This window comes from Cannabis sativa, unplaced genomic scaffold (assembly GCF_029168945.1).
Source record: "Cannabis sativa cultivar Pink pepper isolate KNU-18-1 unplaced genomic scaffold, ASM2916894v1 Contig2, whole genome shotgun sequence".
Classification (NCBI taxonomy): domain Eukaryota; kingdom Viridiplantae; phylum Streptophyta; class Magnoliopsida; order Rosales; family Cannabaceae; genus Cannabis; species Cannabis sativa.
Window position 1 is genome coordinate 796,760 of NW_026870038.1, and position 12,471 is coordinate 809,230.

General features: G+C 27.2%; 1 protein-coding gene across 1 annotated transcript; it reads right to left on the reverse strand.

Annotated features, from left to right (window-relative positions):
- Positions 1 to 928: 928 nt before the first annotated feature.
- On the reverse strand, positions 929 to 5,585 carry LOC133033009 (caffeic acid 3-O-methyltransferase). The gene is made up of 4 exons (XM_061107522.1): positions 5,002 to 5,585; positions 1,886 to 2,196; positions 1,693 to 1,757; positions 929 to 1,442 (listed from the first exon to the last, which is right to left on the reverse strand). Exons 1-4 carry the CDS (start codon positions 5,427 to 5,429, stop codon positions 1,140 to 1,142), a joined length of 1,107 nt encoding a protein of 368 aa, XP_060963505.1. The 5' UTR covers positions 5,430 to 5,585; the 3' UTR covers positions 929 to 1,139.
- Positions 5,586 to 12,471: the final 6,886 nt, after the last annotated feature.

The following is a 12,471-nucleotide window of genomic DNA, read 5'->3' on the forward strand; positions in this document are numbered from 1 at the left end:
AAAAATTGCTAACCAATTATTGGGTGATACTTCATCGTGGTGCTAGGTACTATAAATAAGGCATGCTCTATTATTTTAGCATGAAGAGAACTATTTTCATAGTAAATTATTTTAGCATTTTGTGCCCAACATAAATGTAAATAAAATTTATATAATTTTCTTAAATAATTCTTAAGATGGAGTTCTCTCCCATTGGTTTTAAATAGATCAATGTAGTAGCCCAAGCCCAAGCCCAAGCCCATACTATTGATATTCAAAATTCGACTAGATAAATTACACTCTATACTCTTTTTATATTGTCCTCTTTTATTTTTACCTTCTTTTTTAAAATCTATCATTTTTACCTCTTTTTTTAAACATTGTACCAATTTTGCCCCTATCACTTCAAGATACTCTCCATGTGATTCTCTTATATAAGGGTATTTTGGGTATAATACATATAAAAAGAGGTATGTTTCAAATAAATATAAAATTAGAGGTAAATTTGATTAATTGATGAATAAAAGAGGCATTTTTCAACTTACCCCTTAGATCTAAACATATACCATCATAAATAATTTTAGGGAAAATTGAGTTACCCAAGCATAATTAATCATAATTACCCAAGCACTAATTTAATTAAGTTTCTACTCATTTTTAGATACAAATTTACTAAATTACCATCCTCAATTTAATTACATTCACCATCTTATCATAAGAGCAAATGTAGAACGAAATTTTACTTTAGAAAAATACTAAAAGAACCCAAAAATAAATAATAAATAAAAAACTATGAATCAAGTTAAGGACATACTAGGAATTTTAATATTAAACTAATAAATGGGAATGTATTAAAAAGGGTGGTATTTTTCGACTTGAAACTCAACAAAGTGGTATAAATCTATCTAATACCAAAAACCCAACTTATTTGATTGGATGAAAACTCAAATTTTCAGTGGAATATTTCATTTAACTTTTATTTTTGCAAATTACAAGCAAATTTAGTAACACATTTTTCATTTTTTTTCTTTTCAAGGGTGTTAATAAAAACATACATTAAACCCCACTTTGTCAAAATAGAAAAATTCACCACAATGAGAGAGAATATATCCAAACCAAAATATAGCAAAAGTATATGTATAGTATATATAGATTATGAATTAAATGGTCTTGAGAAATTCCATGATATGGGTATTGAAAGCATTGCAATGGACTTTGAAGCCTTTAAAGCCAGCTCCCTTAGCCAATGCCTCAAACTCTTTCTCTGTTCTCTCTTTGCCACCAGGGTTATGGGCCAACATGATCACATCAATGTGGACCGTACTCTTTGTGGCAAGGCTCGAGTCCGGTGCCACCGGAAGAATGCACTCGGCCACGATCACTTTTCCGTGTTCGGGCAGTGCAGCGTGGCAGTTCTTCAAGAATTTCAAGCAGTGTTCATTGCTCCAATCATGGCAAATCCACTGTTTTTCGCGAAAACGATATTATTAGAGGCCCGAAATGAAATATGGTATTTTTGTAATTATTGTTTTAAAAGTGATATTTTTCTAAAGTTTGAGATATTGTACGGTAAACTATTTGAAATTAGGGAGAAATTTACACTCAATATAATTTTATTTTACTTTTCATAAGAAAAAAAAACAATATTTTATGGTAAAATTGTAATTTTGAAATAAAGAAAATGTCATTTTTGAAAACCCTCTAATTATGTACCTTCATGAAAATTGCATCTCCTTTTGGTACACTTACAAACATGTCTCCTCCAACATGCTCTACACCTATTATAATAACCATAAACAATATTTATTAGTTTTAAAATTCATAAATTCTAACTCAAATTATTACCCAAAAAATTAATAAAAATATTATTTTTTTCGATATTCGAGACTCTTGTAGTAGTTCTTACCGGCCAATGGAGGTGCATCTTCGATGACATGAGGCAAATCGAAGTTAATACCCTTAATAGTAGGGTACTTAGAGACGATCATGTTAACAACAGCTCCAGTACCACCACCAACATCAACAATCGAGTTAAGACCCTCGAAACCCTTGTAAGTTTCGAGGATTTTTTTCATGGTAATAGTCGAGTGGTCGGACATTCCTCTATTAAAGATTTTATTGAACCTTTGATCGGTTCCATGATATTCAAATGCTGTCATTCCATATGCCTTGTTGAAAGGTATTCCTCCATCAAGTACTGCATCTTTCAAGTGATACCTAATACATATTACCAAAGATAACTAACACTTATTATTATTGTCTTTTTTTTTTGAAAAAAATAAAATTAATAATGAGTCTTAAGTCTAAATAAGAAAATTAGTCAATTTTATGGTTGAGTTTGTGCATATAGATTCTACTAGCAAATAAAATGTCATTATCAAGTCAAGTTGTATTTGTTGACTTTGGTTGATGATTTTATCTTTCCTTATTAAAAAAAAATAATAAAAAAATACATGTAGTTAAAACTAGTGAAAATGATTAATTTGGTAAGAGAAATGATAAAAGGTACTCCTCTCTAATATATTTTTTAATGTCATACCGCTATTAGTGTAATTAAATATCAAGTCTCATATAACTTTTAAAAAATATCACTAATTATTTATAAAGCGTCACTTATAAAATATACTGAACAACACTGATACTATTCTTATAAAGCGTCACTTATAAAATATACTGAACAACACTGATACTACCCAATAACAATGCTCATTTGGTAAATAGTAGTTAATATTTCCCTTTCATTAATTTTCACCTACATCATAATTTGTTGTTCATTCACACTCATCATATTTAAAAATATATAAAATAAAATATGAAATTATTGAGACAATATTTGGTGTTTGGTAGTAGGTGAAGTGTTGTCCAAACAATCCCTCTCAAGAAAAATAAAAGTGTGGCCAAACACGTTTTGATTTGGAATCTTTTACTTTTATTATTACTTTTTTAATTTCTTTTTATATGAGTTTTAAGAAGCACTTGTACCACTACTATAGCTATCTCTAATCTCTATTATATCTTAGACCTTAATTACTTTCCCAAAATAGTAACTTACTATGTTTAACACTAATTCCTAATATTAATTTATTTTCTTCATATGTGAAACGAATAATATACTTCAAATAATTGATTACATAAATAGACTGATTTTGTAAAGATATAACTCTTTGAGTCATTATTATCTAAACTTATTATTTATTTTTTCTTCATGAAAGTAACATTATATAATATTATCAACACATACATAGACTATACTTTTCAAGTTATAATAAAATTCAATTTCATATTAAGTTTGAAAGACAAAAACCAAAGACAAATTTACATTATTTATATTTATATATAAAGACTAATTTTTTTTTTTCTTTTTAAATTTTTTAATATATGAATATACATATTGATATAATTGTTTTAGTATATGAAAAATAAAATGGTTTTTGTTTCCCTTCATGTATAGCTGAATACCCATTAAATTTAGTTACCTCTAATAAAAAAAATAGATCCAAGTTTAAATCACCTCCCACATTTTTCATTTCAATAATATTAATTATCTTTTTCCAAAAAGCAAAATGCTCATAAAAATTCAATAAATTTTGTTTTAAAAAAATGCTCATAATTTTTTTTTTAAAAAAAAAAACAACAGATAAAAAATTAAAAAAAGAAATAAACAGAACACCCCTAATTATGCCTTAAAATCAATCAAATCTTATTAACTAAAACAACAACAAATAGAAAGGAATACATATATAGATACTTAATAAAATAATTAGTTAAATTTATATATATATAAAAAAATTATTATTAATAATAATAAAAACAGAAAACCCCTAATTATGCCTAAAATCAATCCAAACTAATTAACTAAAACAACCCTTACATTAAAAAAGCAATAATAATGTTAATAATAATAAAAATAATTTGCGACATAAATACTTAAGTTTATCTCACAATTTCAAATAAATACATAAGTTTAATTTTTGGCTAATACTTAAGTTACATATCTGAAACTCTGTAATTACCTAACCGTTAAATATTAAGTCATTATATCCACGTGTCATTTTTTTATTGGTATATTTAAACTATTTTTTTTTTTAAAATAATAAAAATTTAATGACTTGGACCAATTAAGAATTACCACGTGACAATTTATTTAATCAGATACTTACAAAAAGTTCTAAAATTATAACTTATTAAACCTAGGTATTTATTTGCAACTGAAAGTTAAAATTAAGTATTTATACCGTAAATTACTCTAATAATAATAATAAAAAATAAATAAAACCCTAAAATAACCACAGATAGAAATAATTAATTAAATAAATAGATGATTAATTAATTAAAAGTGATTTAATTATAGATAATAATTAATTAAATAAATAGATGATTAATTAATTAAAAGTGATTAAGTATAGATAATAATTAATTAAATAAATAGATGATTAATTAATTAAAAGTGATTTAAGTATAGATAATAATTAATTAAATAAATAGATGATTAATTAATTAAAAGTGATTAAGTATAGATAATAATTAATTAAAGGTTAATTAGAATTTTTGCCCCTGAAATTTGAGATGTACCAAATCATGTCCCCTGAACATTTTAGGTCATTGAAAATGTCCCTGAACTATTGAGATTGTTGGATTTAAGGATTTTTTTTTTTTCTAATTTTAGTAAAAAAGTCTAACATGGAGGAAAGTTCAGATGACATAATTTAGTACTTGTCAAAGTTCGAAGGGCATGATTTGGTAGTTATCAAAGTCTGGGGAATATGGTTTAGTACATAAATAATCATTAAAATAGTAAAATTGAATAAAATTAGACAAAAGTCCTTAAATTCAACAATCTCAATAGTTCAGGGGTATTTTCAATGACCTTAAAAGTTCAGGGGGCATGATGTGGTACATGTGAAAATTCAAGGGGCAAAAATTCTAATTAGCCTTAATTAAATAAATAGATGATTAATTAATTAAAAGTGATTAAGTATAAATAAAAATTAATTAAGTATAGTTAATAATAGTAGTAATTACCAACTCTCCATAAGAACCTTATCCTGGTTCATGAGACAAAGAGGAGCAATGGAGACTCCATCTTCATTCTTCGTCAGATATTTACTCACCGGAGCCAACCCATAAAGCCTCTCCACCTTCCCTTCCTCTTCCGCCGTCTCACGCAGCGAGTACGTCACCACGTTGTAGCTAGCCAACAGTCTCAGCATCCGGTCCAGCATCACAGGGGCGTCTGGGTTCTGAGTCGGAAGCTGTTCGGCTATGTCGGAAGGTGAGAGAAACGCGCCTGGACCGGCCTTGGCTATGATCTCCAAGAGGTCGAGCTCCAAAGCTGCTTTGAGAACCATGGGTAAGACTGAGGCACTGGCTAATTGCATGGCGAAGAGGTTTGCTTCTTCGTCGGATATTTGGGTTGGGGTCATTTGGGTCTCTATTCCTGTTGAACCCATTTTTATCTTATTATTATTATTTCAATTTCAGATCTCTCTCTCTATATATATATATGTATATAGAAAAATGAAGAAGAAGAAGAAGAAAGGTAAAGTTAAGAGTGTGGTGTGGTTTAGAATTGGGCAATATATATAGTGGAATTATTTTTGTGTTGTAGTTGATAATGATGATGATGATCTTTATTGTCAAATTTGATTTTGATTGGCTATATGGGATGTGGACCCACTCTTATATAATATATATAGATGTATTTATATATCAGCATTTGGACACTATGCCCACTACCTTATCATAGGTATAAAAATGAGAAATGTTATAGGGTGAATCTCAATATCTGATCTCATATAATTTAATATAATAAAGTATCGTTAGCTAATCGCAACGTGATATGTCGAGAAAGTGATAGATACCACTAGTACTTAATAGCAATGTTCGTATAATAATTTGTAATTGGTTACTAATATTTTTTAAAAAGTATTTTTTTTAGATTATATAAAATTAATATTTAGTTATATTAATAATAATATGATGGATAGAAATGTGTTTTTAACAATTGAGGGTGTATGTATATGTATGGTTGGACACTACATTTTGTTTGGTGGTGTCACTCTTCTTTGTATTATTGGTTATCTTATTATCTTTAAATCATTACTCTATTGTCTTCAAGAACAATTGTTTTTGGTTTTAATGACTATTAAATGTTTTTTAGTAAGTCTTTCTACCTCCTATTTAAATATTTATTAAAGTTTCTTTTATGTTTTTTTATGATTAGGTATGTTGTAGTTATTTAGGATTATTTTTAAATTTTTAAAAAATTTTAAATAGTCTATAATACTAAAAATAAGGTTTAAATAATTTATTAGAAATATAATTATTTTATCTTATATGTACTGTGGTAAATTATTTGAAATTTTTTAAAACCAAATGATCATAAAATACTACAATATAAACAATTATATATATATAAAAAATAATCTGAAAAACTCTTGAAAATCGAAACAAATAAAAATGTACCGAAACATTTGTTTTAGAATACTATATTTTAAGTGGTTTGAAAATTAATATATAAAATTTTAATTATTAGTTGGTAGTATTTTATAATAATATTTTAGTGGTTTGAAAAGATCATGATTGATTTTTGTTTATCTCTTGTATTTGTTTATTTATGTGATGATTAACAATAATAACAAGAGGAATTGTTGGGGGTTAGGATCACCTTCACAAAGAGATGAAGAGGGAGAAAATTAATTAAATTAGGATATATGAAGAAATTCTAGAATATATTATATTTTGTGCTTGAGAAATTATATGTATATATGTGTACTAGAAATTCTAGAATATATTATATTTTGTGATTGGTCACATAGTATAAAAATTATTATGTATATAATCTTAATACTTATTTATCAAAAGATCGATCAACCACCATACAAAAATCAACTTTAAATTATAATCAAAACAAAATGACAAAAATAAATATATATATCCTTCTTGTAAGTTTGAATTGTGATTTGTAATTAATAAAGAAAGAAAAATCATATGTATATATATGTGATTAAATGTCATAATTTTCTTCTTCTTCTTCTTCTTCATGAACTTCAACTATATTTAGTGATATTATTATAGCTTTAGCTAAAGTCTTTTTTTGACTTATATAGCATAATCATACTCATGCATACACACCCATGAAAATGACCTATGTAATATATGTAACACATATATTAGTGTTTAATGACTACTTTTCTTATAAGTTATATCTCATTATACAATTATTTTGTTATGATAAAAAAATGTAATTAGCTCTATATGTACTTTTCTTTAAAAATATTTTTGAAAAATTTTACAATGGACCCATTAAAAGAGAAGCATTGATATAGTACTTTTATCTAGTTTTTGCTCTGAGAGATTTTTTTATTTCATTTTTTTATGGCTAATTAGGATTTTTGCCCCCTGAACTTTGACATGTACCAAATCATGCCCCCTGAACTTTTAAGGTTATTGAAAATACCCCTGAACAATTGAGATTATTGAATTTAAGGATTTTTTTCTATTTTTAGTAAAAAAGTCTAACATGGATTAAAGTTCAGGCGGCATAATTTAGTATATGTCAAAGTTCGAAGGACATGATTTGGTAGATATCAAAGTCTGGGGAACATGGTTTAGTACATAAACAATCACTGAAATAGTAAAATTGAATGAAATTAGACAAAAGTCTTTAAATCCAACAATCTCAATAGTTCAGGGGATATTTTTAACGACTCAGGGGGCAAAAATCCTAATTAGCTTTTTTTTATGATTGTGTAAATCATAATTATTTAAGATATTCTGTAAAATTTTGAGAAATTTAAAATAAATTAACATGTCAACACTAGAGTTCAAACTGGATATTGTACACGAGACTCTTTTATTATATATTGTTGCCCCTGATTTCACCCAATATACGTGGACCAATCGAACAGGGATACGTGGATCAGATAACTTGTAAATATTTGTTAAGTCTTTGTATGCCACAAGGAAGCACCCTGGGCATAGGTCCCGGAGGAGGCACCCGGAGTGCACGGTGCTCCCGGAAGCTCGCATAACATAAAGCCTCTCCGCGAGGTGTCAGGCTTCTCCTGAGCAATCAAGTCGCATTTAATGCTGCATGGGAGGAAGCGTGTTGGGACTACAACACGCAATAAAGTCTGACGGCACAACCCCCAAACAACAGCGCCACAGTAATGATCATTTAAGTCTAGCGACGGCTACTCTGCGAAGAGTCACATCAATCACAAGGCAAAAAGGACATTCCTCATAAAAACCCTACAGCACCTAGGGATTTGACCATGCATTACTCATGGTATATTCATTGGGAATACCCAACTTTATGGATACTTACAGATACGTTTGTAAGAACAATTCTAGGGATTACCCCACCAAAACACTATAAATACCCCCTCAAAGCTCATTAAATGGGATCGAGAATCTTGGGCTGCATATGAGCAAGAAGAGTAAATACTCACCAAGAACATTCTCTGTATTCATAAGGGTGACATTCCCTCAAGTGTGAAATCGGTTATTAAATACATCCATTAATAACAAAGACTCGTGGACTAAGGCTCATTAACGCCCCAACCACGTAAAAATCCTTCTCTCGCTTTCTTACAGCTCAATATTATAATCGTATTTTAGTAGTTGCCGAAAATCTCGGTCAACATATACGATTGTAAAATAGATTCTTTGAACACTACTTTTCTATATTGTAAATTATTTTAAATTTCTTGAAATTTTGCAGAATGTCTTAAATAACTATAACCTACACGACTATAAAAAAAATTAGACTAATTTTTTTTTATCTGAGTACCGAAATAGATAGAGATGCATTGGTACATCTATTTTAAGGGGTGCATTATAAAAACATCCTATATTTTTTTCTCTTCTTCTAATCAACAAAATTAATATAAATATATATATATATATAATTATGTTCACCCCTACATGGAGTATTTCAATAGACTCTTTATCTGTTTCGAGATACATGAGAACTTTTTTGTTTTTTATTTTCATGAACATGTACGTAATAGTTTTTTAATACTATTTATAAATTTTTAAAAAATTTCGAGTAATTTATATATAATACCGAAAATAAGATTTACATATTTTGTTCTACACACAATTATTTTTCTTATATGCGTGGTAAGTAATTTTTTAAACCTTATTTTTGACATTGTACACTATTCAAAATTTTCTAAAAATTATCAGTCTTAAATAGTTACAACGAGCATATACGATTATGAAAAAAGATATAAACTAAAAAACTCTTAAAAATAAAAAATCTACTAAAAACATCTTTAAGAGTGTACTACATAAATTTCCATTATTATATAACTTGACCTTTTATTTATTTATCTCTCTATCTTCCATTTGGACAGAGATAAACTAATTTTTGTTGTAAAATGATTAACTAATAGGAAAAAGTTTGTTTTTGCCACACATGATATATATGTATTTTATATAAAGACATGGCCTTAATGTGTATCTCTCCAACCAAACACTAATAAAAAATATCTTTATAAATAATAAGGAATATTAGAAAATTTACAATATTTTATAATACATAATACGGCATATATATATTATAAATTAATTTCTATATAGGGAGTGAATATATATATATATTTATATTTCTATGCATTATACTTAGAAATTTTTACACCAAAAATCTGTTTTGCACATTTTATTACTGTTTTACTCCTACACGCCTACATCAACATTTTTACTTACCATCTTTATTTTATTACAATAATACCACTTACACACCATTCTCATGCACAGACACATGTGTCATCCCCATCACACATCAATCAACTTCCACTCTCTTCTTTCTCTTTTTTTCTTTTCTATCACACATCAATCAACTTCCTCTCTCTTCTTTCTCTTTTTTCCTTTTCTTTTCATTTGATTTTGGATTTTCTTTCAGTTTTTTTTTTTTGTTTGGAAGATCAATAACCTCCATTGTTGAAGCATAACTACTCATTATTCATCACGATTTTTTCTCTCTCATTTTTTGTTCTTCCAAAAAATTTCAACTCTCACTCAACCCACGATTTCTCAAGTTTTTTTCCCTCTCAGTTTATTCTTGTTTCAAATTTCTTTATAAAATGGTCATCACTCGTTCATCCTCATCTCTTTCCCCAGTTCAGAAAAAAAAAATCGAAAATGGGCTTGAAATCTTTGGCTAACAAAGCAAAGGGTAAACGTCCGATTGTTGAAGAGAAGAAATCGAAGCTCAATGTGGAGGAGCAAATGGTTGAAGAAATTTCTAGTGAAAAAGCTAGTGCCTCTGCCGAAGTTTGAACAGAGGTTGGTTTTCGCCATTTTCGTTTCCCCCCATTTTAAACATTTTCTTGTATTTCCATTTCATCGTTTTGGTTTTTTCTGGTTTGTGATATTTTAGGTTTTTCATTTTAAAATTTCGTTTGGTTTTCTTTGGATTTTTAGGACTTTATTTTTGTTTAATCAATTTTATTTTGTTCTTGGGTTTGGCATTTTAGTTTGTTTCTTATTATTTTCGTTCCATTTTTGTTGTGTTTTATGTTCTGTTTGTGTTTCTAGTTTTTTTTAGATATTTTGAAACATTTGTTTTTGTTTTAGTGTCTCTAATCAGTGGGTTTTAGTTTTTTTTTTTTTTCTAGTTTTTTAATAGTTTAATATGTTTATGTATGATGTGTTTTGGGAATATTATTAGGTATAGTTGTTTGCTGTTCTTTTTTAGGTAACAATTCGATTTAGATGTTTGTAGTTTATATTCGTAGAGTTGTTTCTGCTTGTCAGTTTGTTTTTAGTTTTTTTATAGTTTTATTATAGTTTGTATACTTGTTTATTTACAATTTATATTTATTGCTGTTAATAAACTATAATAAAACTAAAATGAAACTATTAAGAAACGTTTAAATTTATTTCAGAAACTAACTATTTCTCAAAGTGTTTTCTCCTTTTCTTATTTCCAAAATAAATTCTTGCAAACAATTGAATTAAACTAATATAAAATAATGATGCAACTGTAAATCAACTTGAAAAACCACAACACTTAATTCAATTTAATATAGTTGTGGTCATTGTGCTTTTTCATCAGTTTTATTTGAATCAGATCAATTGAATTAATAGTTGTATTTTTCTCGCTTTGGTTTCATTTTGGTTGTTTTTCAGTTTTGAAACGAGCGCGTATTTTCATCTTCATGGTTCGCTCTGTACAGCTGAAGGCTTAGTGCATGTGGTATTTTTGTAAATATTTGTATGTGGACTGTATAAATGTTTAATGGGCCGGCCCAAAGTATTTTTGTAATTTTTTTTCCTTTTTTGTATATTTTTGTTTTTTTCCCTTATACTTAAGTGTTAGGTATAATTAATTGTATAAATAAATATTTATATATTATATAAATATATAGTTGAGAGTACTCCTAATCTGGATAATGTATCTCAGCTGCTATTACCTTTATTCAGTCCCTCTAATTAAATATATAATTGTATAATTAGCTTAATTAATTAACATAATTAGATACTCACAATAAGTACTTAGCCAATATTTATGTATAAACAAGTTGTTTTAATTATTTTATAATTTTATATTTTAATGAAAAAAAAAATAACAAACAATAAGATTAGTGAGGTAAAGTGTCATAATTAGTATGAAGTTGCTAGCTAGCTTCGACCTTTGTCTTTTTTAATTATTGTTTATTTTAATTAAGACATGTTTTTTTTTTAAAATTAAAAAAAATATTTATGACTTCGTGGACCATAAATATTAAATATTGGAGTAATATTAAATAACTTAAAACTTAAACAACAATTGATAATTATGCTATAAAATGACACGTACATAGTAATTAATAGCTTAATATGAAACTCAATTTTTTTTTGTGGCAATTATTTTAAAATATTATTTTTTTTTATAATTAATTGTCAACAAGAAAGAATAGTATTACGTAACTACTAACTACGTGAAAATATGAATAATTAATTACTTGATTGATTACATTTTTCCAACCCTACCAAACTCAATTGGAATTAGTTAGAGATTCCATAAGAAGATAATAATCAATTAATAATTTTTGTTTAATTAATTTGGCAAGAGTTGAAATTCATCCAATCCTTCCAATGTATATCTTAATTGGTTAATTAATTAGTTACTTCTTATTTTATTGTGCTCTTTCTCTTTATTAAGATCTTATGTCTTACACTATATAATAATAACAACTCATTATATACTTAAATTACATGTATTTATTTTTTACAAATAATATGTAATATTTGATTTCAGATATGTAATTAAACGTATAGGCCGATTTTAAGGGTAAGTAAGTAGGTTCGTGTAATGTTTCCGTTTCAAGTGTCCATAGAATGACGACTGACCTTATAAATCAACACGAGTATTTTTAACGTGTTTTATTTTCACTTGCACACTTTTTGAAAAAACTTCCCAGGAGGTTACCCATCCTGAAATTACCCAAGTCAAACATGCTTAACCGTGAAGTTATTTCGTGATGGACTATCGAGAAACAA